The sequence below is a fragment of the Anopheles nili genome, chromosome 2 (assembly GCF_943737925.1).
Source record: "Anopheles nili chromosome 2, idAnoNiliSN_F5_01, whole genome shotgun sequence".
NCBI classification, from domain to species: Eukaryota; Metazoa; Arthropoda; class Insecta; order Diptera; family Culicidae; genus Anopheles; species Anopheles nili.
Window position 1 is genome coordinate 47,624,433 of NC_071291.1, and position 27,661 is coordinate 47,652,093.

Genomic DNA, 27,661 nt, shown 5'->3' on the forward strand with positions numbered 1-27,661 from the left:
TGAGAGTTATACATGTGATCTTTTAAAGTGAATGTGTCAATTTTGTATGCATAACTTCAATTTACAATTCTATAAACAGTTTATAAACCTTTCTTGTTTGTCTTACATGATTACATGTAACAAAAATGAATGATATGTTAAGAACAACTGCAAAGTTTGTGAAAAATTATAGCTGGAAAAAAAGGTTGACGAAACAAGATGCATTTGATTAAAATTATTCAAAACATTGTACTATATGTTTCGGAAACTGTTTTTAACGATGCTCTTCAAGCGTATCTTTTTTGTTGCAATTACATTCTTTTATGACAGTAAAACTTTGATAGCGGTAAATCAGTCAAGAATATACTTCGACTTTAAAATCTCATGAAATTTTACCCCAATGTCAACAAATCAATTAGATTTCATTTGCGATGCTTGTACATTTGCTTTTCTCAATTGAAAGCTTAAATTTTTGCTTTTTTGTTTTGCTGTATTTAGAGCTTTGAGCAAACTTATAACGTTGTACGCTTTCTAACATTAAATATCACAATACGTCGAACGAAAAACATAAGAAGAAGATTAACAACACAAGACAATTACAAATTGATATGGTATTTCATTGTTACTTTATTTTACAATTTCAATTTGCATGATCATCAGTAGTATTTGTCTATAAATGTTTGTCGTATTTTGTACATACAAATATTAATAATATGCGGTCGACGAGTTTTTACGAGCTTCATCGTAACGATTGTGGTTTATCTGTGATTCGTTCTGTTTACTACGTTAATCAAAATTGTACAGCCCAGTGTTGCACCGAGTGTTGTTCCAACAATGCTATGATATAAAATTCCGTTTAGATTGATTTTGCTCAAGTAGGTTTGCTCCCGTTATATGTACAAATGATGCAAGCCCGAAGTAGAGATCATCCCACAACATGAAAATCCACATTAACAGAAAAGAAAGCCAGTTAAATCAGCACACTAGACTAATAGACAACAATGTAACAAAAACAAAACCATGTTCGGAAAACATATTGGTATCGAACAGATGGGATACGCAAAAACGGTTCATCACTGTGATCACCGCGTAATGTGTCTCGTGCTGGGAAATCTAATAATGCTCTAGGGCTTCGGCAGGAAATCTTCGAATCGAATCTTGCATTAACTCTCTGAGGCATGCGTGTTTAGGCTTTTTGCTGTGAAGAATCATTGTAAAATTCTTCAGATCGTTTTTGAATAATTCTAACAAAACCTATGCTCGGATTATTTGTTGGAAATATCTTTTACATGCTTGAGTGGTTGAATATTTTACACGTTTTGCGGTCGTGCGAGCTCGCAATTAACTAAGCTGGTAATACTCCGGCGCGAAGTCATTAGCCAAATTACTGAGAAAATTGAAGTCGGATGAGTTGGAATTGTCCAGATTAACCATGGCGGTCGGTTTGGCTTGACTACCGGCTCCAGGATTGCTACCAACTGTGGGAGGAATGCCATTAAATGGGCAAAGTTCGGTCCCAGTGAGCTCTTGGTGGTTTGAAACCTGGCTAACTGTCCTGACTACACCATTATTTACACCGGCCGAATTGGCCACCGTTTGTTGTTGTTGCTGTTGTTGCTGGTGAAATGCATGTAGCTGTTGGGTGGTTTGCTGTTGAAAAGGATGCTGATGATGATGCTGTTGTTGCTGGTGATGCTGATGTTGCTGAACATTGTGCTGCTCATAGTACGCACCAGCTACGGGCGATGATTGGTGGAAAGTGAAGGATTCGCACGACTCATTTCCGATGCCTCCAGCGCCAACGCTTGTGTATGCGTTGCTACCTTGATACTCCATATTCGATCCCCCATGATGGTAGGATCCCATGCTATCATAGTAGTGCCCTTGTGCAACTGCACCTGTTTTTGTGGGATCGTAGTAGTTACCTCCACCGAACTCAGGCTGCGAATCGTAATCATTCGGATAGTACTGTTGCCCGCCCGGTCCGAATTGTCCAACGTTGTTGAGGCTGGTTTCGCAACTGTTGTAATAGGCTTGATTCTGATGATGGAACGCGGACTCGCTGAGCTGCTGTTGATGTTGTTGCTGTTGCTGCTGCTGCTGGTGATGTTGCAGCTTCGCGCTAGAGTCTTGCAACAGCACTTTATTATTGAAATTTTTCAAACCAACCGCTGGGTTGAATTCAATTTTCTGGGCACTGGGATATCCTTCATTCAGTGCGTTCGGTGCACCACCAAACCCCGCGCCAGGCGGCATGATTGGCTTTTGATAGTGTTGATACGGAGACTGGTAGTGAGCTCCTGCATCGGTTTTACCGAAATACTCGTGTGGCTTACTATTGTAGTACAAAGCACCACTTGTCGGACCACCAGCGTTAATTGTTGGTGAACCATCGTTCTCGTGACCTACGACCGGCCCGTGCGTTAGCTTGTGCTTTATCACCCCGTAGGGGCCTGATTGGTTGTAATACGATTGAAGGTTGTTATTGCTACTGTTATTATTGTTGTTATTGCTGTTGCTGTTCGGCGAAACGGCCGACGTAGAAACAGGACTGTGTGGGATAGGAATCGGAACTGCTGTCGTGCCCGCGATGGGACCAGTGTCCTTCGGGTGGTAGCCGGAATTTTCGTAATTTTTGAACGGATTACTGTTGATCATTTTAGTGGAGCTTACCGATTCCTTCTTGATGGTCTGAGCCTGTGTAATATAAAGTTGTTTCATTAGAGCATGGTTTGTAATCAAGCAAGTTCGCTTGTTGTAGCTTCTTACGTCAGGTTTCTTCTTCACTTTGGCATGTATTTCTTCTTCCTCGTCGAGGCTGCCTGTCGAGGCAACGCTTGAGTCGGCACTGACGGCGTTGGTTCCGCCGCTTGAGTTTCCTCCACCGCCGGTCGGAGTGTTCAGTTCAACGGTTGAATTCGGTGTCATCGCTGTTGGCATAGTGTCAGGTGAATGTTCAGGAAACATGCTCATCGACTTCATTGGTTTGTGGTGCGCTTTACGCAGCGGCGACTTACCCGCGTTCGGGGTACTGTTATTCATCCCTCTCGAGCTGGAGGTCGAGTCAGGTATGTCGTCCGACGGCAGCTCGCATCCTTGACAGGATTTTTTCGAATTGGAATCTAGAACGAAAGAGCAAGTAAAAGAAAAAACGTTCATGGTTAAGCTGTTGCATGGCTTGCGGATGTATGCACTACTCACCCTTCAGATCATCCTTACCGGAATCGTCATCATCTGTTTTAGAAAGCGTTTGTCGCTTATGTTTCATGCGTCGATTTTGAAACCACACTTTCACCTGGTAGTGCACGCGACCGATCATCAAAAGAACGACATCGCCGTTCCGCATCAACGGAGAAAACATACAAATGACAGAGAAAGTATACAATAAAATCATACAGTCAATACAGCATCATTATTGTCAGTATGGCCACGGGCTCATTATTGTGCCAGCAGCTAGCAGGCCAAACCGGAAATGAAGAAATCTTTTCCAACCCACCGTCCTACCTAGATACCAAGCAATAATGGTTCATGTAATTACATCGGACTTTTACCTGTCTTTCCGTCAAGTCCAAGCTAGCCGCAATTTCGATTCTTCGCGGTCGGCAAAGATATTTGTTAAAGTGGAACTCTTTCTCAAGCTCCAGAAGCTGCGTGTTGGTGTAGGCCGTGCGTAGCCGTCGTGGCAAACCATTCTCTGCGACAAACTCGGCTGCGGATGAAAAGGTAGACGTTCAAAAGAGATGAATTAGAGAAATGCGAGTGAAGAGCGTACATTAAAAAGTAAACTCAAAAATCCACTATAACTTGATGATCAAAAATGTGACTTCCAAACGAGCGCGCCAGGAGTTTCGCGCTGCTTTGTACGTTTCGTTGGTTGGTTATTGATCCGTTCATGACAGCTAATAACACCTGCCTGGTTGATCAGAGTGCAAGACGAGACGAGACGCAATGAGCGGGAATCACCATACGGCATTGGTGCGAACGTTAAAGGGAAAGTGCGTTAATCGATTTTCGCTATTTTCACCCGAAGCACATAACACATCACCGATGATGGTGACGAGAAGATCGAAAGGGTGTAGGAACACGGATTTGGGGAATCTTTGTTGGGGTCACGGAAGCTGCTATTGTCAAACGGTGGCGGACGATAATTTATTATTCAATGGTAATTGATATTTTATTGTAATTTGATTATCGTCCCTCTTTTCGCCTGCGGTGAGTGTGGTGAGCGCGGGAACCGGAAAATTATTCTGATTCGAGGCCGCGGGCAGGGATTTATTGGTGGTTAGTAAAATTGAATGGTCAATTTCCGTTATCACTTTAAAGAGAATTCTATGGCAGAAATAAGTGAAATAGGTGTGGGACCACGACCGCATCAACAATTTTTGTCGCATTTTGGACCATTATCCGTTGACGCTTTTAAAGAATTTGAGAGTGGCTTTTTGCTGCATTGTTGTTTTGTTGTAGTTAGCGTATTATTGAGCTAGTTTGCCTACAAAATGGACTCAAATAGCTTCCGTTTGACTGACATTGATAGCATATGAGATTCGACGAAAGGGTCGTTGATAAGCTGAGGAACTTCTATGTAGTACAGCACACCGAATCAAACCGATATATGTTCGTTTTAACTAATCAATGGGAGATATCAATGCCCGTACGTTGTACATCGTGTTGATTCATTGTAAGGCAAATGATATGATGTTTGAGACATTTTTTCTTATTCTTTTACGCTAATATGCAAACTATATAATTATTTTTGTTCCTAAACAACTCAAGCAAATATTTATAAGAAAGTAACAAATACAAAACTAATCAATACAAAAACAACAAATAGTAGCTACTTTTTAGTCAAAGATATATACAAACAAGGTGAATAATGCTTCAATTTGTTTTTAAATTCTGTTCTACAAATTATTAATTAAATGTTTTGTAATTCCTTTAATTCTTATGTAAATTGACTTAGAATTTAATCTGCAATAATGTGCAAATTATGATACTTAGAAATATGTAAATAGAAAGTCTACATAATAAAATTTTCTGTTGGTTTGTTGCTTTAGTTTTATTTTGGGGCTGAAAGTTTCACAATCTTATAATCTTTCTGCGGTATGCCAATACCTTGCTTGTACACAAATTCGTTTTGAGAAATAGGCAGAACACTTCAAGGTTTCTAAAACGAATGTAGCCTTTAAAAGAATAAATAATACTCATTCAGGCATGAAAGAAAATGAATGATTCTTACATCGTACGTCATTACTGTTTATATTGTTTTTGCATAGGTTTTAGATTACTCTGTTTTTCAAAGTAAATAGTATAGTTTATAGTATTTACGAAGAGTATACAAAATGCACCTTTGTATCAGATATGTGCAACTAGTACATAGAAATGTATTTGTGGTAGAATTTTAGTCAAAACATTCAATAGAGTAAACAGAAAGTGATGGCTTCATAAGAGGTAGATATACAATCATTTTGTTTCGACAATGTGGTTCTTTGCTCTAGCGTTTCATAAAGTACGAGCAGTAAAATGTCAATATGAATGAGTTGGCTGATTCGCAAATGGTCAGTGAGCATGCAGCACACATCAAAATCCTTGACAGCGGGGTTTGCGCATGTAAAAAAGGTCGTAACCACGATGAGATGGACTGCTCCATTTGGTCCGTCGGCGCCCCAGAAGACGTATTGCTCGGTGAGTTTGGAAAAAGGGTCTAGTACCAGTATACGTAGTTGATTTTCTATATTCCCAGTGTGCCCTAGCACATCTCAGCGTATACTGGCAGCAAAAGAAGGAACAGCGCTTAGTTTTTCGCCTTATCATTCGAGCTATCATTCGCCACCATCATCGCCACCATCATTATTATCACCAAAAATAAAACTGTTTCACAGCGTACGGCTCCAGTAATGATGGAAGATGTCTCGGAAGCACCGACAGACGGAAGCGACCACAAATCGAAGTCGATGATTCATGGTGGTGGCAAGTGCAAAAAAGTGTCGAAAATAGCCTCAAGGAAAACTTCTGACTAGCGCATTCCATCGTGAGTACCAGCATGAGTGATTTTTTCTCCATTTCTTTCTCCTTGGTGCTTATAGCATAGATCTTCGAAAAAAAAGTGCTTTGATTTTTACTACACGATTTAAAGTTGTGTAAAAATAGACAAACATCAATAAAAACATATGAGTGTATTCAAATTATTTGAATAACGAAATGGTGATATTTAAACAGTGCGTGCTACATCATTATACAAAGGCAATAGAACATTTCAAACCGTCAGTTGATTATAAAAATTTTAAATTATAGTATAATTATGTGTACACTGATGACAAATGTTTGATATAGAGACCTCACACGTTTTCGTATTGAACATTCCGTGTATATTATAGTTGCAAAATGACATACGATGTACGGTCATACAGTATACGAACTTACAACAAACTTCATTTGGTGCATGACTTCCTACTTTGCTTTTACTTTGGATTGAGATAACAAACCTGGCTAACGTAATTAACAAAATTTTGTAGAACAGCATATTAGATTACTAATAAAAATTGAAAACAATAGAATTCCTGGATGTGAACCATTATTTGTTATCATATTGTTCAAATGTTATTTGCATTATAAACAAAGAAATAAATTCTATTAGAGAAATTCCAGGTTTGTCTTATAATTGGTTCAATTGCAGGAGTAAGATCAATTATGCGATGTAAAAACATGCATTCTAATAAAATAAAATTCAGTGCATTCAATGCTACTAGCAGCGTGAGCTATAAAAGAAAAAAACTCATACAGTTGAAAGTGATTTTTAAGGGCATGTTCAATTAAACATATTGATTAAACATATTTGAAAATATACTCTGATGAAAATAGTTCATTCAACGTCAATAACAACGTAAGGTTTAAAAAATGTTGAAAACAAATATTGACAGAAGCGTGTTTTAAATGTGTTTTTTTATAAAACGTACAGATTGCAAATATAACGAGTGAAAAATCTCAGAAACGCTGGCGAGGGTTAGTGACCCCTCTACAGTACAGAATTTATCAGCACATAGAATCAATCATTATACGATCAGTGTGGATGAGTAGAATGTTGGTGCGCAGGAGACATCATTCACTGCAAAGCAAGAAAAAAAACCGTTGGGGAAAATGGTTCGTTTCTTTCGTTGAAGATAGAATGTAAAATGTATAGTCGCCATCCCTGTCAATACTTTTCCGCACCGTTGGAAGAAATACGCATGTGTATGTTTTACGAGCAGTTCACTCTGAGACGGTAACCAAGAACGTAGGTTGAGCGCGTGTTATCCCAACAGCGTCACTGTCATCCCAAGGACTGTCAGGGTTTGACGGCTAGTTACATGCGATAGACCCACACACCGGTTGGCGATGGCAGTTCAGCGTTAACGGTAGCGCATCCGAAGAGCACGTTGCGAAACGGTAGTTGGAAATCATTTTTCGAAAATGATTGATTGATCACCACATGTCAATTGTAAACAATTGATCCCTCTTCTGACTCGGTAGGTTTCCGACGGCGTGATGTGCGAAAACGCTTACGAGCTGGCACGTTGTGTGAGACCGTACGCTTACGAGCGCAGTATGTATGCTTTTGTTTATAGATAGCCTGGACAAGGGCGCCATGAGTCAGGACAACAGGAGCTTGTAACACCTGTGCGTGCCGGAAGGGCAAGGATGATTTCTTCTTGTAGACATTGGCTCTGGTTCCCCTGTTCAGAAGAGCGGTCACTGTTCCAGTTGGCTTTGAGAAAAAAAAAATGGTCACTGAGATTTGTCATCAGGAGATCAGACATTGTCAAAGCAGCCAAGGATCGTGTTCGGCAATTTCGTCACCTACTCCTCGAGGTGGTAGAGAGGACATTGATTTTCATAGGTCACAGACATGCAATTTATCAAATATCCCAGGGTAGGAGTACAAATTACGAATCAGAAAGTGTTATGGATTAGGAAATGGCCGGTGATGCAGAAAAATAAAAAAAAAATACATCAAATCGAAAAACGATTGTTTCAATTCCCTGGACAGTGCCAAATCAAAATCTGCACTTTAGAGAAGTTTATAATAGATGACAAAAAATAACACTCAATCAGGAAAAAGCACGTCAAGTTTCACTGCAAGCAGTTTAAAAATTGTACTAAAGATTCCGTTTGGTCAGATTGTGGACTATTTACCTAAAGAGAGTAAAACAAGTTCAACAAACCATAAAAGTAGACTCAGCAACGGGATGCAGCGGAATAAAAAATGCGGGTAAGGGCTGTAGTAGTATGAAAAGGGCAGTAGATGAGAATAAATTTGTTATAAAAAGTATGCTTGCCTTCAGCTCCCTACAAAAAAAAACACCATTTCATGTATTTTGCCTGAGGGGGCGAAGAATAAACATTCAACGGTGAAGAAGTGATTCGGAAAAGATTTGGGTTTTTTTAAGTCATTTAATTTCTGTTGCTGTTGTTCCTTCCAACGGTTAGGTGGCAATGGGTAAGTTTTTTACACTATGCAGCATATATATATTTTTTCCTGTCATTTAAAGTCGTGGAAGGAACGCGGTGTCATTTCGTTTTGCTGCTAGACTAGCAATGGCGGTGTGCTATCGTTAATATGCGGTTTTCTGCTAGTTACACCAGGAAAGCAGCGAGAATAAATTTAAACGATTGCGAAAACAATTACGGGACTGCGTTTAATATCTTTAATATGCAAAATAAGCGCGCTGGTTAGTGCGAAACTAGCTTGCATAGCGGAGTAGGTGAGAGCAACATAAGCAGCAAAAATGCAATCGGTAAAAAAGGGGAAAAATGCCCGATGGGTGGAATGAAAAGTTTTCGAGCATTCAAACAATACTTGCTTTAAGTGTATAGCGATGGTATAGAAAGTTCAACGATTATATTTATATAGCAAAATCATTTAGCATTCAGGACGGATCAAGCATTAGAGCAAGAGTAAAAATTTTAACTACAAATTGAATAATTTGTTTCAAACATTAAGGTACGCCCACAAACAGTGTCTTTTGATTATTGGCCAGAAAATGCATGTATGTTTGTGTTTTTTGAATGCACGCCTATTTTGTGCATGTCCATTCGCAGTAATTTTAGCTACTATTTATTTTTCTTTAAAACGACCAGAGCCCCATCCGGCGTTGTAGAATCGACCGTTTTTCCTGCGACTTACAGGCCATTGAACGGTGTATCGCGCTGTTGGCAGCATGGGGGAAGTAAGAGAGATTTCGTAAATATGCTGCAGGCCCCAATGGGAGCTGTGAAGCGCGACGTGAAAGCGGTCAGAAATGCGAAAAAGTAGGATAAAAGGGGACGAGGAACGGAAGAATGACGATGAGAATTTGTGGATGACGCGCGTGGTCGTTTCCGGGGAAAATGGAATATTATTCGCTCGTCGCGCTGTTTTCTTCGAACCATCATCTGGTGAGCTGGCCTGGCGGATGCGTATATTTTTTCTGCAGGCATAAAATTAGAGCATTAAAAAGTTGGGATTGTAGAGCGAAAGAAAAATCTTTTGGTAAAGTAAATTTTCTCCAATACACTTCAGATAACGATATTTGTATAGGGATTTTATGCAATTCTTGACAGAATGGATGGTTTTTCGTTGGTATTTCTTTGTATAGAACATATTGCAAAAATGTAAACTTAGCCATATTCAAGATTTCTAAATTGCAATACACACATATTGAATGAAAATTTCTTAATCATTTTAATTTTGACCATTACCTAATTCAAGCAAAAACATTATCCACCTTGTGGTACTTGGTGCATGGCAATTTGTATTCAATTTTTCCTTTTTCCTTCACTTCTATGTCAGGAAGAAGTTGTTTTAAAGATCTTTAGGAGGAGATTCACAAAAAAAAGGAATTGGTGAATTTCTAGAACAGTGATGGTGGGTAGGGTACGCGTTTCATAAAATTTAGTATGAAATCTTATCACTGCCCCAATGGTCGGATAGAGCTGCAACGGAGTGTCGCAGGGATTTTTGAGCGATAATAGCTGGAAAACTCGGAGGGAAAGAAATTCGTAAAAAAAAAGGATGGCACAAGGAGTGAGATAAACGTCTATTTGTCTTGAATGCGTTCGCGGTTGGTTAGCGGACCCGTTTTGCTTAAGCCATAGCAATATGTTTTTGTGGGTATATTTTGGGATGTCTTACGTTCTTTTGCAAGCAATTAATGTCAGTTTGATGGAGACCTTCATCAAAACTGTGCCTAATAGCAGGAAGGCAGTCTTTGTCACCGTTCGTGCGACATCCGCAAGTAGGAGGTGTAATCTTTTACAATAATCCGGTTAATGTTTTGAGTGTTTGAATTTTTTAACTTGAGTGAAATGGCAATGAAATGAGGTTTAACATACGGTTCAGTGCAACGCATACCAGTGATTCGCTGAGTCATATTTTCATATTATCATAACAAATCCATAGTGAAGTTTAACGGAACCATCATCACACTCCGTTGCCATTGACGTATGATACAATCGTTGTTTCTCGGAAGTGGACGATTGTATCCGGTGTATTTCACTGATAGGCTTATGCCTGTAGATAGTCGAGCCTATAAAGAAGGGCCCAACATTTGTATATATTAGAAGTGACTCCTTGGAGTATTCAAATACATAAGGCTACATCCCATTTCGCAAAGAAAAAGAAGAAGCCATTGGCGTATAGTATAAATACTTGTGTTGTGAGAACGTATCGCAACACAAGTTCACAGTTCCCCTCATATACAACCTATCATATCGCAAGCTTTGGTTTGTAGGGTTTCTGATCCCGGGGAAACCATCTGCTCATCAACATATGGCGACGGAATTTAAGATCCAGGGTGCAAGTATTTTTTTTTATCAATGGTGTACGTTTCGTTGCCGAATTTCGAGGCCAAATGGCCGAGGCGCGAGTGTTCGTGTGCATAATTGATTACACTCTTTTCCCTTTATTTGGTGCCTAATTTTTGTTATGCCAATCATGCGCGGTTTTATGACTTAAGCTACCACTAATAGAGGCTATAATCAACCGAGGTAAATTTTAATTTTCACGCCTATGCTGTGCTGCAGCGCATCGCAACTCGTTTCTTCGGACCGTAGGAACCCCGACGATAGTGGATGAAAACCCCAAGCCGTAGAATATTGGTTCTCTTTGAACGCACCCCGTTGCTAGCGGATACCAATCAAAGCAACCCACAACTAATGCCTAAACCAAGGCCGACCGTTCTAGGAACGTTAGCGCAGTGGAATGAAGATTTCCGGCAAGTGTGAGCGCCCGTGGATTGCGAGTAATTTTTAAGGTGTCTACGGTTCTTTTGAAGAGAAATTGTTCCGCAATTCATCAGCACCATCAGGCTTTCGGGTTGGCACTGCGACGGGCATCGTCGAGGCGATTGGGAGAGTGAAGCGCGTATCTTTGCTCTCACACTTATCTTCTGCACGCGTACTGGGGAGGGATAGGTACGAGAAAGCAAGCAGAGCAAGAATCATGTTAGATCGTTAATCAAACTCATTCAAAACATTTCGTTTTCTGTTTCGTTTCGTTCAAGACCGTAGGTAGACGAGACCGACCGGGGGTATGATACGATGGTGATGACGGCGCCTCCTGCGAATGTCTAGGAAGGCGTTGGCGCCCTTGGTGATGTTGGGTGAGGCAGGTTTGTAAGTGTTTTGTTACGATTCTCGTACCCGTGGCAGAACAGGACCGTATGCCGTAAGCGGTGCTGGGAGACGATTATCCCGTAATAAAACTCAACCTTATCAAATTTCAAACCGTTTAGCAGCGGTGATTTTATTGATCCCCAGAGACAACGGTCCTCTCTCGGAGACAAATGGTTGCTTGACCTGTCGACTTCACACGGTGAACCTCTGAACCACCCCATTTTAGTCGGCGAAGCTGGCACAACGATGCACGTCTAGCAGCCGAAACGCACCGCTGCGTAGGGCACGGTGGTATACGGAATGATAACATAATATTTTTAAGCAGATTAGCACATCATGGTCCATTTTTCTTCTCCGCTCCCCGCGACTTGTTGTATGTGCGTGGTGGCAGGATGGAACGTCCTGCTGTGTTTCGCGTTCATTCAATCCTCTAATCCAGCTCCCTTAGCGAGCACACTCCGAAAAAGGGAGTGGTCGTTCTTGAAGGAATTCTGCTGCTGCCTCGAGGTGTGCACTTATACTGTTGTTATTCATGTGTATTTATTTGATAAACACTCACATTTTTTCTTTCCTGGCCGTGTTCGACTGGCAGTCGGCAGGCAGTTCCTACGGCGCTGGCAATGTTAGACAGGGGTGTGTTCTTGCCCTTTGCTCCCTGCGCTCTTTTGCCAGCCCCGAGCGGGTAAGTTGATCTAGAGGGGGAAAAAAAGTAAAGGAACCGGAAAGAAGGGTGGCCAGGCCAAGACAAACAGGGACAGAAACCGCATGAACCAGCACTGGCCCAAAGTGAGTCTTTTTAAAAATGCTAAACCGAGCGAGCAGAGCGATGATGACGACAATATAATTTATAGTAGTCATAAAATTACAATGTCAACCGCAAGAAGTGGCAATCCTGCAGCTTCACGAGTAGCTCCGGAGCGTACAAAACCGCTACGGCAGCAGTTCATTTAGTTGATCAGTTCAGGGTGTATGCATAAAATTTGTGGAGCTAGATGAGAAGTAGGATTTTTTTTGGCGTTACAAAAGAAGAAATATTTAGTTAATGTTCTCCGGTGCTTGCGAAAGTGAATTCGAGGTGCTGCTTGATGGTGTACGGTTTGCATGTTCTACATAATTGTAAAAATGATTATTTTTAAGCAGTCCACTTTGCCGAAACGCATGGCAGTACACGAACGATTTGCTGTTTTAGAGAGCACGTTGTACTAGACACCGTTCTAGGCGTCGATACTGTAAGCATGTGGGAATGTGTGCTAGGAAACTAGGAATACGGCATGAGAAACTGCCATTGGGGCAACTGTTTTTGACTTTCGTCGTTTAGTTGAGTATGTGCCATTTTTTCGTACGATGGGCTCCTAATTTTTATCCCTCGAAGGTTGCGTGAAATTCCCGGCTGTTTGCGGTTAGATCCATAAGAATTTGTTAAAGAATAGGAAATGGTTTCCATTTTTCAGGGCGGCTCAACAGATCGGTGAAATGGGAACGCATCATGTCAAAAGGTGGCCAGGCGTTGAAGGTCAGACTATCATTAATCTAGTTAAAGGAGCCAGCCGGCAATCGTTTTGCCGCTGGTGGAAGGTGGACCACTAGTACCGAAAGACAAATTGTTTTCGTTTTGTTTTGGTTTGCGGGCTCATTCCGCTTGAGCTCCGATCGGTTTTCGTTTTTTTTTTTGCTATTGTATCATCCAGATTCTAGCCGCCCTTCAAGCTACAGTTTTACCGGGTCGTTTAGCATTACAGCGCAAACGTACACTTTTGTGAATGTTAAGTTGGAAAGAAATGTTGTTGCAATCCAGTATCTATTTGAAAGCAGCCTGTTAGCAGCCATACGTGGAGCCAACAATGTGTCAAACCATTGAGCTCAAAACGCGAATGATGGTGTATGCTTTTAGTTTGGTGCGAAAAAACAATAACACGAAGTTGAGCAGCAAAAAGGCGCCATTTCAACATGGTGCATACGTTGGCACTAGCTCACACATACGTGCGCAGGACAGCTTGATCGGCTCGAGTGTACGATCGGTGCCTGCCATTTGCCAGTCCGAAAGCTGCCGAGGGAAGTAATTATTTGTTCACTTAATATGCATGTTGGCAATAGTTGAAACTGAACAGAGAGCAACTATCGCGTTCGGGCGATCATCTGCGGGTAGCTACGACAGTAAATGAAACGAATTAAATACCGTAGCAATGAAAAATCACCAGTCGGGAGCGATGTGTTTTGCGGTCAGCCATTGCTGTCTCTGAACGGCAGATGCAATCGTCGGTACACCGGAGTTTACTGAAGTCCGTCAACAAAAGTGGCCCGCAAATGGCAAAAGGGCAATAAAAAGCGCATAAAAACACAAGCCCTTAGGAACGCATTCGCGATGATGCGGCAGCTCGGCAGCAAATAACAACAACAACACCAACAGTAAAAAGCGAAAGAAAAAAGAAACGTTACTGCGGCATATGCATTGAAGTCGACACATGAGCAAGTTTCGTGCAGCCAGTATGTAGCTTAGAAATCATCATTCTTTGTGTAACCTGTTATTTTACTTCATTTGTCATGCGAGAGTATTTCTGTCTTCGCTGCCTACACTTTTTTCCATTCACTCTTCCTGTCATACTGTTGAGTAGTTTGAGTTTTTTTTTTAGCTTCCTTTTGCTTCCTCTTCCGTAGGCAGAACACCGTAGCTCGTGTGCACCTTCGCTACGTCTGACCTGCTTGTGCTGGGAGTTCGCTTGCGCTTGGTTAAGCTGGCCTGGGCTTGAGTCGTGACCATGCGCAAGATTTAAATAGGTTTCGTTCCAACGGCGTCCAATTCTATAAGACACGCATAAGAACTGAAACGCCCTTGAGTTGTGGGCATTTTTGTAGGATGGAATCGCGTTCCGAGCTGAGATGGTCAGATATTCGCATATAAGCGAGCACTGCTGAAGGCAAACACATGCATTTGTGGAGCTGTGTGAAGGAAAATCGTAATTGAAAGCAAACCCTGAGAAATACCCCGAAGATATTCTTCTACCGTATGCAGAATTGACGTGTTTGAATGCTTCAACTTTATGTTAGCGCGTACAAGAGGCTCGGGCGTGATGTGCTCTTCGATCGATTGTGCACTGCAATGGAGCTGCAAACTTTCGTGTAACGATCATTTAAACTCGATCACGTCAATTTGGTGCTGCATACGTGACGTTAGCCAAAGAAGCTCTACATGATTGCTTAACAAATAGTAAAAACTTTAAAGTTGTTTTAAGCCATGCGCTAAATGTTGCAAACGATTTGTATAGATTTTGATGAATGATGCATTGGTATAAGAGCGTACGAATGAATGTTTAGAACGTTCATAGATAACTGATCAAGCGCTGGTAAACTAGTGAATGTCTTAAAATTTAATTTGAGTGAAATGTAAAAAATAGAATCATAAAGATTCTCAAAAAATGAGCCGTAACGGTAATAATGTTCTCCAACTAACTGTAGCTAAAAATATACTTGCTTTGTTTTTTTTTCAATTATGCTACCGATTTAAAATTAACTACTAAGATTTAAATATGAAGATTGCTCTTTTATCAGGTTAAATGCAACTGGATCTTAACTATGCAAAACTCTAACGAATTCCTTTTTATGTGTCGTTTAAAGAACAGGAAATCGGATAATAACGGTATGTTCTGCAATGAGCATTGATATACATACAAAACCACAGGATCGGTATAGATCATTTACGTTATCGTGAATAGAAACGTTATTGTAAAACCAGCCCACGCCACGTGGTAAAGGTGCACAGGTAGTTTGGAGCAGAGCAGACGAACAAAAAAAAGCCGTTTCGGGAGATGTAGTATTTTTAAAAGGAACACGATCATTAATCATACTAATGCCAAATGGGAAGCTTCGAGCGTTCGAGTCTAGATATTCTGTTTTTGTCAGGTTTTTCTCTCGCGCCCATATAAAGTGATTGAAAGAACTCGTAGAATGCGCCGCGTTGTGATGAGTATGTCAGGCATTGACATTGATGCGAGGTATGAAGGACAGAGGGAAAAGTGGTCCGATGAGGTACGCAGCGCTGTGAGTAACATGTGTCACTGGCGTTACATGGATTCCGTGCTATCTTTTCAGTGGCTTTGGTGGATGACGATTTTATACCACAATTCTCTCTGCATTCGTTGTTTCTACGTTGGACGTTGAATGGAGACGCGTGGTCGAAATCGGATACAATTGTTAGATAGATCATGCTTTACTGATGAGTGATGAGGACAGAGCAATTGGAGCAGTTATGAGGGAGACTACAATTAGAACTGTACGGCGCGATGTGCGATGTGCGTTATGTTTTTTGTTGTTTTAATTTGTCCTTAAGCGCGCGCAGATATAGGACAGATATGATGCTTTTTTTGTCGTCCGATGCAACTGACATCAATAAAGTACGTGCCATTTGAAGGGCATTTTGTCCACGTGACGAGTGCCACCGATTAATGATACCAGGTCGGTTAGCAGTTTTATGTAGCATCAATTCTCATGGATAAAAAAATTTAAAATATGGAACGTGACGAGATTTTCATTAGCGTGTGGAGATTTGTTCATACTTTAAATAAAGGGCAGAACAACGTCTGTTGTAAGCTCATACATGCTCGATATATATGTTGAATTCCGCACAATTTACTACTTTTCTCTCGGAAATGTCAGGTTGAGCATATATCTTCTGATTGTATTTAATTAGCTAATATGTTTTACAGGCGTTTTTTTATTTCAACTATCGTCCGACGATCACAATAATTTAAGTCAATTTTTAATGAACAATAAGTGTCAAATCTCACAAATAGTTTACTTTGTTAAAATATGGATTTTCACCATGTCTTAGACATATGCTCGTAATATTTATGTGACTGCTTGGTTTTGTTTATAATTATATAGTGAAACGTTTGCTTAGCTGGGTTATGCCCATTTGAATGGCTAGTGAAGTGTATAGAAGTGCCTCACTGAAACAGTGTTATGATTCAAACATGCACAGATGTTGTGTTGATGCAGTAATCTCTTGATGACATGCCGATATTACATTATTATGACGGTGATGCGTAAAATCGCACATAACCAGTTACCATCATCTGCGATCGTTCCTCTAGCTGTAACATACTCATAATGAGAAAGCCGGCGCAACGCCAAAAGATGAATCTACTCGATTGGTTGTTGTAAAGTAACACAAAGCACCAGCTATAAGGTGAGAATGCATTGAAAATCGAATTATAGAACATTTGTACCCACGTGGATTTTTCTTCCTGGCCCATTATTATATGAATTGCCGTGTTTGCCTGCTACGAAGGCATAACAATGATATCGGTGAATCATTCATCTACGGTTGGAACATGCGGTGTTTACAAGTTTATCGTACTTGAATGGTGTGGCCTCCTGGTGTGCTCTCGACCGACGGGGGGTTGTCCTGCGTGCGGCGCTTGGCTTGCTGAGAGCAGCTCGCACCATTTCGGAAGCCCTCGATGATATGACTTACAAACCGAGAAGCAGGGTGAATGGTAGTAAATCATCGGCAATACAGCCACTCCACACACGTTTTCATGGTTATGATGGCCCAACGGTATCGGAATGGCATTAGGCAATCGATTGAGTGGGAAGGAAGAACGGAAGCGCACAGCTCGTGCAGAACGCGTGAAGGTGGATAATGTCATGTAAACAGCACCCATTAAAACTATTACACGTCTAATAAAATATTATCTTCGCTCTTGGACATGGTACGTTTGATCGCTACGTTCCATGCTGTGGTCACGTAAGGTAGCAGCAGTCGCTTCAACAGTAGCATCTCCATCAAGCGGTAGGCGATTTGACTGTACGCGTAAATGTGTATGAGAGTACATGAGCAACCTTCGATACCAGGCTAAATTATGGAGGATTTGTAAGAGGAATGGGAAAATATCAACAGACAGACGGTTGCTTGCCTGATGAGCAACGAACGTGAGTGCGTTCTGAGAAACGCGAAATTAGGATTGTGGTTTCATTTGTTCTAAGTAGTTATATGATGCAAGGTGTGAACATAGATAGATATGTTCATAGGTTCATATTGGTCCCTGCATGTAACGTATGCAAACGTTATTAACGTCAACTTTGGTAGTAGGACTGGATTGTATTGGATCCATTTATGAGAGGTAATAATAATTAAGAATAAGATCAATCATATATTTTAATTTTATTTTAAAATTAAGGTAATGCCTTCAACATTTCATGGAGCAGAACGTGGAATAAATTGCAATGGGTCTGTTGTTTAAGATCAATTCTGTCAGTAGACTTGTGGCTGTTCGGTTATGACTCGAGTATGGCGTGATTACATATCGATCTGGACACATCTGAACAAAGCAACAAACATATGTATAAAGTATTTTGAAATATATTTGAGAGACTCATAAAAGACTTAAACGCTCACATTAACTACCTGCAATTTATGTTTATTACATACATTGTTGCTAAATTTATGCACAGTATGCAAGGTATATATATATATATATATATATATATATATATATATATATATATATATATATATATATATATATATATATATATATATATATATATATATATATATATATATATATATATATATATATATATTAAGATTTATTCAAGCTCAAACTGCGATCGTTTTTCAGAAAAATGTTCTTTCAACGGCAGAACAAGCGAAGATGGCATTTTAAGTGGGTTACAACATCGTTGGAAATCAAGATATTCGTTGGTTTTTAGCCAATATTGTAGTTATTAAGAGCTCGATACTTTTACTACTAGGGAGCAAACTTTTCTGTTGGCAATATGTTTCGTAGGAAACATGTAGATTGGTATTGATTTACTGCCGAAATTGTTTCGTAAATGATAGCAGTATCAAAACACGTTTCGAATCGGTTTGGACTTAACTCGAACAATTTAAATGTTATCTGAACAATATCTTATCATCGGGATTCACATCTGATTAACAATGAAATCAGAAAATGAATTTCTCATAAGCCCTGTTGCATTATTGAGCTTCAACATTAGGCAGAATACGAGCTCTTCTATGTTTATACTTTTAATTCTTATTGTTTAAAATCAATCATGATAAAAGAAATTAAAATAATATTTTTTTTAATTATTAGTCAAAAAAGGTAACAAAACATTATGATAAATAAGTTATCAAATAGAATGCCTGATCAGCTTAAATATGGTTTTGATTGTCCCAACGTTTAGAACTATGACCTAAGGAATATCTGAAAAAAGGGTATCTAGGATAATGTCAGGTTTTCGTTTATAAAATGTTGGTTGAATTATAGGCTGTAATATTACACGGCCACAGCTAGTAACTATAGTAACCAAGCAAACACAACGTAACTCACTGCCATATGGGATAGGTGGGTCCCATAACATTAATGACTAAAATGGCCGTCGTACAAAACGTCATAATGAAAGAAAGAAAAACGTACCTTGTGCAGTGGCTTTGCGAGCCGTTTTTTTCTCCTTCATCCAGGGGTACTCCGGCACGGACTCCATGCTGTCGCTGGGTCCCATTGGGTATCCCTGGGAAATAAGTTTCGGGCTTTCGCTATCGATATGTGTCAAAAACTCTGCCATCGAGGGTTGCGAATTGATGAAGCCACTTTCGTTCTGCATCCAATAAGAAGTATCCGGATGAGGTTGCTGTTGCTGTGAAGCTGTACCTTGGGGGCCCAAACCTTCTACTGCCGTAACGACCGATAGCGGGGCCGTTGTTCGCGATGGCTTATCACAGATCACTTGTTTTCGACCGATCACTAGCTGACCGCCACCAGCGATGATCGTTTGTTGCGAGTGCTGTTGTTGCTGGGCAGTCGCAAGCGAAATTTGCTGAGGACTGGTGATATCCGTTTCACTTCCAACAACTACCGCTGCACCACTCTGTAGCGAACCGATCGCCGGAGATTCCGATTTAATTTGTGCTCCCATGTGTTCGATAGAACTGCACACCTCTTGCATTGCCAGGTTGGGATGAAGTTGGGTCACGTGGAATTACGTTTGTGCCTGCAAGCTGCGTGTACTTGTCTAGTGCTGATTCTGTCACCGAAACAGATTGATTTTATTCAGAAGTAGTATCTTTGTTAGCTTCAAATTGAGAGAATTATAATCCTATCAACTTGATGGTAAGCATTCCAAATGAACCTCCCAATCATCAAACGGATCAAATGGATCATCCAACAGTCGTAGAGTACATTAACTACTCCACCAGTTGGATAGGGTTTTTAAAGAGAGCCTACAAAAACATCGTGTTCAAAATTGGGAGAATAAATCGCCAGATCCATTACTTTATCATGTGCCGCAAAATACTCTAAATCTATTATCACTCCATTGTCACCTTGCACAATTCGACGTCACCTATGGTTTTAGCTGGAAGCACCAGCTACTATTCGCATCAAAAGGCTCGTTGGGTCAGGATGGTTGGTTGTGTCGACGATTTGTTACCGATAGTAACAATATTTACTGCCCTACCAAAGATGCTGCCGTAAAATTTATGACTTAACACCAGGATGTGCATGATGATTATCGTTGCGTAGGGCCCTCTTTGTTTTTCTTATCACTTTGGGGGTATAACTTTAAAACGACTTTAGAACGAATGAAAATGGATATGCTCTCAACGACCGATACACGTGTCAGCATCAATGATTTTATTACGAACACCCGACATTGGTTAGATCTGGGGTTTCTTTACACCCATGGATACACGAGACACGTAGCCTTTCCTGCGCGCTTCGGGCATTGATGTCACCGGCGATAGCGAGAGCAGCATCGAGATAAGTATGACAAGTTAACGGCAAGACGCAGGAGCAGTATCACGGTTGCCGCGAGGACTTGGGTGTCACCGGAACTGCCGACATTTTAGACTTGCATAAATCATGTACTAAACGTAGATTGAAAATGATTTAAATATCACCATCAACCTCACACCACGGATGTAACACTGAAATTCCGTTCTCTGTTTCAGGATGTATCACATTCACTAACTGATTTCTTAGTGGCAATATTAGCACTGTTAGCATAACTAGTGAATTTTCTATAACTGTCACACGGTATTCTTCGGATTATTAATTTATGAGTATTTTTCTTCGATCGACAATTTGCTTTAATGCTGATAATTTGTTAACATAACAGTTGTGTTATTAACATTAAGTCGCACCTTTGAAACATATGCTACAGCAATGTCGGGCTCGGGGCCCTGCAAATTTTTGAGCTTTTCTAACCACATACAAGGATTCGTCACAAAGGGTCTCTGTGTAAAGCGAACGGTTACACGCGAACGAAAATCACATTCGTCGTAGAAGAACGAGCGACAAAAGCTAACTGACCATTTTGAAACAAACGCATTTGCGATGGTAAAATCTGGTTGGCTGGTAAAATTTACCTCTAGCTGTAGTTTTGAAATGTTTGTCTCATCGCATACATAGAGAATAGAAAGAGAAAACACGATACCTCTTACTTGCTTAAACTAATGGAACGCAGGCGAACATTCACTTACACACACCCTCTTGGAAACACGCCTACTTTTTCTACGAAACAGTTTAGCGGCGAAGTGACGTTTCTCGCGATAGTGTGTGTGATGTTTATTTATTTGAAGGAATGTTTTCCGTTCGGTGCAGTGGCCGTCAAGTAGAATGATTTTAGGGAGATGCGTGAGAAATTATTAACCCGATAGTAACAAGCAACGTGGAACGTTCATTTCAAATGTATTTCTTCGAATGACTCATAGAAAAAACACATTTTCGATGGACAGCTTTGAGTGATAGAGGCTAAACAAAATAATCTTATTGGCAAACCAGTCAAGTATTTATAGTCCATGATCAAACTATATAAACTATGAGACAGATGCTTTATTATAGAAATAGATACAACATTCGCATAATATTCAATGCATTGAATCATAGTATGCTCGATAGTTTTTTATTTTCATGCTCGAACCTGTTTCTCTTTCGCGTGATTGAAAACCGCTGTTATTTAAAGGAAAAAGAACTTGCTGCATATGGAAGCTAAGAAAAGTATTGCGATTTAACTATCCTAGTACATCTGATAATAACATTTCAGATTCGTATTCGCTATGTTAAATATTGCTTTAAAATTTGTAAAATTATACAAAATCTGTATCATCAGTTTGCGTAAAAATGTAATTAAGTAGTGCTCAAAATGATGTGTTTTGAATTAGTTGGGAGTTAATGAACAAAATCAGCTTAGAAATTTCAAGGTTTGTTGCATTTTATTTTGTTGAAGTAATGTATTGATTTTGCAGTTATCAAATAGTACAAAAAATCCTGACCACTGAACTATTTCACCTCGATATGAGACAAACTACGGACGATAGTGGATTTCAGTGTATCGAAAGAGTAAACCACTAGATTCCTTTGAGACACGGTTATACGTATTCACTGCGGCTGCGCGGAAAGAGAAGGCTAGCAAACAAGTGTGACACATATCTACATGCTCTTCCGTCTATTGGTTTCTCTTGCACCTTTGAAAATCTTTTGAGAAGGAAAGTAACGAATGGTTCAAGTAAAAAATATGTAAGAACAAAACTAATTCATGAAAACTTAAATGTAAAACCACCACCTGACATGCGACTTTTAAGGGCATAGAAGTCTACGCGACGATCTTAAATGAAACTCTTGTGTATCATTCGTTAACATGGTTTTCGGATTTTAAATGCATTTTTTAGTTAACTGTTTGTTACCTTTCGATATCATAGGTCGTGAAGGTGAGTTGTTGTTTTGTTTTGAATCGTTCTTATTGCAAAATTGTGCAAAGTAGGTAACTACAAACAAATATTAAAATCTCTAAAATTTCTGTCCATTTCTACTATCTCTAATTGAAAAACGCAGTAACGCAGTGATGTGTAACAAAATAGAAACATATGAATAATATTTGATTCAAAATAATAACATGTGAACTATTTTCCGTTGCCATCTCTTACAACACTGATCAGTGATGAAATTTGAGTTAGATACAATAAGTCTAATAGTAATCGTTGCTTTAATCATGAAATAGCTTATAGACTGCTCTAACTGATTTTATGTATGTTTATTTAATTTTGCTGATAATAGAACAAGGCTTTGAAACACTAAGCGAAATAATCATTATTTACATTGGTCAAATGATATCTGAATTATTTCACGAAAATAATTTGACTTAACAAAAAAATTTCAATGATGTTTCAACACATTGGAGTTCTTTCAATGAAATAAATCTAATTGAAAGCTATATTGGAGGGTCCCTTAAGCATTCACGTAATTTTTTTTAAATACGTCCTCAATACCGAGCTTACACATTAAGTATATAAAGTTCTTTACATGGCAGAGTTGAAACTTATGACAGACAAGGCGGTGCTGAGTTTCAAATCAAACAAGTGACCAGTATCACATTAAACCCTTTATGTTTGCTTTTTGGTAAGCTTACCACTGACCCTACATTTGTTTATCCAAACAACCCCGTTTCCATCTGGTTTATCTTCCACACACGCAGTGGCAACCCAACGAGTTGAAGAAAAAAGGTAGTTAATATTGATTTTTGTTTAAAAATCCTTGATGACAAAACGATTATCAGGGATGTCCACTGCAAGGCTGAGTGATGCGGTAAATTGAATAGAACGCGATTCATTACGTAATTTGATACCTCGTTTCATACAAATGCTCTGGATTCGGAGTACGGGATATATCGTGGTGGTTATCACAAGCGAATTTAAACACGAGATTAAAAGATTTGTGTCTGCTGGCTTAAACTACCAACCAAGCATTGTTTCAAGTTCTGCATATTGAACTCATATTTACGTAAATGTGTACATTGGAAAAAGAGGTGTTAATAAACGAAGAAAGAAAAGCCTTTGTCAGTTTTCATGACAAGTGTTTGTACAACAACATATCCACAAAATTTCAGTTTTGTTTGTATTTTCATAACGTGAGTAAAGCAATCAATAAACTTTTTGTTTAAAATATGCTGAAATCAGTATCCTACCACTTAACTTATGTTAGATAAGCATAATGGGGTTTTGATAACAGACTAAGCTTGCTGTTAAAACATCAGATTTAATTGGAAATCGTTCTCCCGCAAACTGTTTGCTTAAATATTATGCAAATCTATTGTGGGACAAATTGAGCTTCTTTTTAAATTAAGTGAAGTGCACGCATCGCGCTTGGCCCCCATTCAAAATCAATTTCCACGAGATTAGCCAATTTCCTTTTTTTCATTCGTTACTTCGCAACCGCTCTCGCAGAAAGGGCTGGTAGATATCACGCGCAAAATGTAACCGACGAAAGAAAACGGATCAAGTCCGAATCGGAAACCCATGGGAAGAGGAGTCCGTGTGTCGACACTTTCAAATTTCGTTACCAAAGGTACACCGAAATCACAAATGGGTATTTAATTGAAGATCTTCCGACAGCGGGTTTAGCTGCGCTGCTGTCACGTGTGTTGGTGGTAGGTTTATATCTATAAGTTTTGCATTTATTCATGGCTTATACAGATCTTTCAGTAACCTTGCGCTGTACCAAAGAGGATTAACTGAAATTTTCTTTTGGTTTGTATGTGGTAACAGGAAGCGTATTTCGGTATTTCATCCGCTGCTATGGGAGATCATTTCTATATTTCCGTCATCATCAGTCTCACGAATCGTTTTGGGAGTCTCTTTGCATTTCGTTCTTTCACGCGTTGACCACCCAGATAGAGAACTGCTCTACGATTGAATCACCGCAGTTTGGTGGATGGTTTAAAGTTCTCCGGAAGTTGGGGATGACATGAACAATTCAGATCTGTGCGTGCTGATGGCTGAAAAGATGCTGATGATGTTCACCCAGTTCAGTCTTTATCACAGTGGAGGACATAGGTGGTTTTTTTTTCATTTAATCTCTATATTCATTTTTAGGTCGAGAAAGTAGAGAGCAAGTACCTTGTAAGGAAAAGATCGACAAAAAAAATGAATGAAGAATGGTTGTGACACAACTCGGGATGGCGGCCTGACCAATCAATTTAAAAAGGAAGAGATCAAATACTCACAATCGTGCCTACCGATGTGTGGCAAAATATGCATAGGAGTGTTTGTTACCAGTGGTAGCTCAATAAATAAACAATTAATTTTCGTCTTAACTTAAGGTCATATGACACACGATGACAGGAACATGAAGAATGGTTTATCTCCGGTCAACGCTGGTGTAGTGGTTAAATTAGAAAAATTGAGAGTAGAAAATAGTAAACGCTATAATTTTATTAACAATCCCTATGGCATTCCCTGTATCATGTATTTCGTACTAAATCATTCAAAGTGAGTGTGCATAAAACGAAAGGGAAGGTAATTTAGGAGGCTCGAACATACCCGAGAAGAAAATGGAGGAAAAAGATTATTCTGACCGAAAAGTTTCTATTACTTGTAATTGTTTGAAACAAACAGGGTTTCGAATTTTTATAGACGGGTCAAAAGGTCTTAAAAAACTCTCTCTTAAAAGATGTCGTGCGGTTTTAAACTGTGCATTGCATCATATGTCATATGTCATCATATGTCACAATAATCACAAATTGAAAACGATATCATTCGTACCTTGTTCTGATGGGATGATTTAATCGTTTACTTGTAGCTGGCGAAATTATTGCTGTTAGCACTTAGGGTACATTAAGCGCACACATTAAAAGTTTTATTTTAATATAAATTAATATTTAATGTAGTCTAAAATATACTGTTAATGCTCACATTTGAATTTTTGCTATAAATTCTAAGCAGATTAATAATACGTTTTCCAGGTGTTCTGGGTCAGCAGCTGAAAAGGTATTAATGTAAGATCATTCGCGAATCAAAGTTCTTTAATCTCGAATTATCAGTCCATTTCTATGATAATTGGCAATTCCGATAGCAATGGTTGGAAGAAAACGAGGATAGAATGAATGAACGCATCACAGGAGGTTGTTCCTAGCCATTTTACGTAGACTCTGTTCAAGAGATGAAATGTAGTACGAGCCACAGCAGCATGAGCGAGAAAAGCGTTACGCATCCGAGAAGAGCTGTAACGAGATGCTAAAGAGTGTAAATGATTTCGTACCTAATGTTTCACCCACCCTCCAGTATGGATTTCATTCTTTCGGGTAGGAATGAGGACTTTACATTGGAAAACTCGCACGAGTAACCACATGTTTTGAATTACGGTAGCCCATGTCCATTAAATATCCTCCAGTTGTACGGTTAATTCCTGGTCACATGCCATTTAGAATGGTTCGTTTACCAATCCCTAGAGAACGCATGGTCACCTCCGCGACAAACTAGGCTCACAAGAAAGAAAAGTAGGCAAGTATTGCAAGTGTACGGGTTCGGGATTCCAAAAAGTGGCAGTTGGTCTATCTGGCCTGTCTGTCTGGTACTGTGCGAAGCGGTGAGCTGAGATCGTTGGTATGGGATGAGAAGGGTTTTTATTCACATTTTCGGATGGAACGCATAAAAACACGTGTTGCCCGTGACGCCAAGATGTTTGAAAGTGTTTTCACCACTGTCATGAGTTATGGTTATGGCTGCGAAGCGAACAGACGTAGTAGACCCGGAACCAAAGCGAAGAAGCAGCATGCAATTTATGGTATACAGTGGGCACCCAAGGATGGTTGGCATAGCCAAAAAGCTGGCAGGTAACGGGACTGACCGCTTCGATCAGTGGAATATTTGCGGTCCCTGCCGGACACAAATGATAATGTGACTGGAATTAAATTTCACAAAAATTATGTAGTTTAAAATTTATCGCTGCGCTAGTGTTTTACTGTGCTCATATCGTTTAGCATTTTAAGGTATTCTGGTGAATATTTGTAAATAAAATGCTTTAGTTTAAAACATATTTAAAAAAAAACTCATTCAAATGCTTTGGGATTTTTGGAGGACGAGTAGTGTATCGAAACGTGAAAACGATAAGTTTGTTTGGGTAAAATGATGGTATTGCGCGCACGAGAACTTCCGCTTCCGGTGAATGATAGGAGGTACGGTAGAATGAAATAAAACCTCTGCGAAGAATGTATGCTTTGTGTGAGCAGGATGGGAAAAATTGTCACTCTTAAACACACACACACACACATACAAGCACCGGCTGTTCTTGCATTTCGAAGATGTAACACCAGTCGCAAAACACCTCTGATGGGGCATACTTTGCTTATATTCTCGTTTTTCTACCATCTACGGAATGGGGAATGGGTATGGATTCACTTCCTATCGTTTTTTCTCGTCCTTTTACGCGTCCGTAGTATCGCGTTGGAGGCAGAAGAGCTCCAAGATGGGTCTGATGAAAGAGAAATGATAGAACTGCTGTTGCTTTCATCGTGAAGACGATAGTAGGCATTTGGTATACAAACCATCTTTGGGGTTTTTCTATCGAAGCGCCAGGATGTTTCGCACCGCTTTTTTTACTCGCAGCACGTTATATCAGCAGTAAGCTTCTTTCGGTGTTGCTGGCGGCCTTTGTACTGTATTTCATGTTATTCCATGTGGTGGGCTTGCTGTCGAGATGGTATTTGTCGATGAATTCAACTGAATGTCGGTGAACAGAACTTGATGCCGAAGCTGTTTCTCCATTCGCTTACAATTATTTGGGCAAAATGATGGTCTTACTAGGAATTGTTTTTCCTTAAAACTGTCTGTAATGTTTGTGTTGTAATTTGTATGAAATTTTGTATATAAAACAATTTTATAGATGCGTTTTCTTTCGTAAGCAATCAGCAATCAGCGACAAAATCATCGGTAGGTAAAGTTATTACAAGAACTATTGTATACATGATGGAATGTACTATGTGCAGTAAAGCTAGCTCTGAAACTACGACGAAGTCCGGTGAATAAGCGCGAAAATTGCAGTTCTTGTATGTTACTTCCATTTTCCGACATGTTTTTTTTTGTATTGGATCCTGGTGTCAATTCGCCGGACTTTCATTTCATACGGGTTTTCTGAATATTCGGTGCAGTTGAGTGCATGCTAAGAAAAGAGAAAGAAATGAGAAAATTTTAGAGCGCACGAGTAGAGAAGGAAGCCGGGTGGTCCGCGGTATTTTCCGACAGGGTTGTATCTGCAGAACCCACTTTGACGGTGAACCT

At 39.7% G+C, this 27,661-nt stretch overlaps 1 protein-coding gene across 1 annotated transcript; it reads right to left on the minus strand.

Moving 5' to 3' along the window:
- Positions 1-1,320: 1,320 nt before the first annotated feature.
- LOC128721978 (homeotic protein proboscipedia) lies at positions 1,321-19,557 on the minus strand. Its single transcript, XM_053815788.1, has 5 exons — positions 19,029-19,557; positions 3,531-3,688; positions 3,181-3,274; positions 2,749-3,101; positions 1,321-2,676 (listed from the first exon to the last, which is right to left on the minus strand). Exons 1-5 carry the CDS (start codon positions 19,555-19,557, stop codon positions 1,321-1,323), a joined length of 2,490 nt encoding a protein of 829 aa, XP_053671763.1.
- Between the last annotated feature and the right edge of the window lie 8,104 nt (positions 19,558-27,661).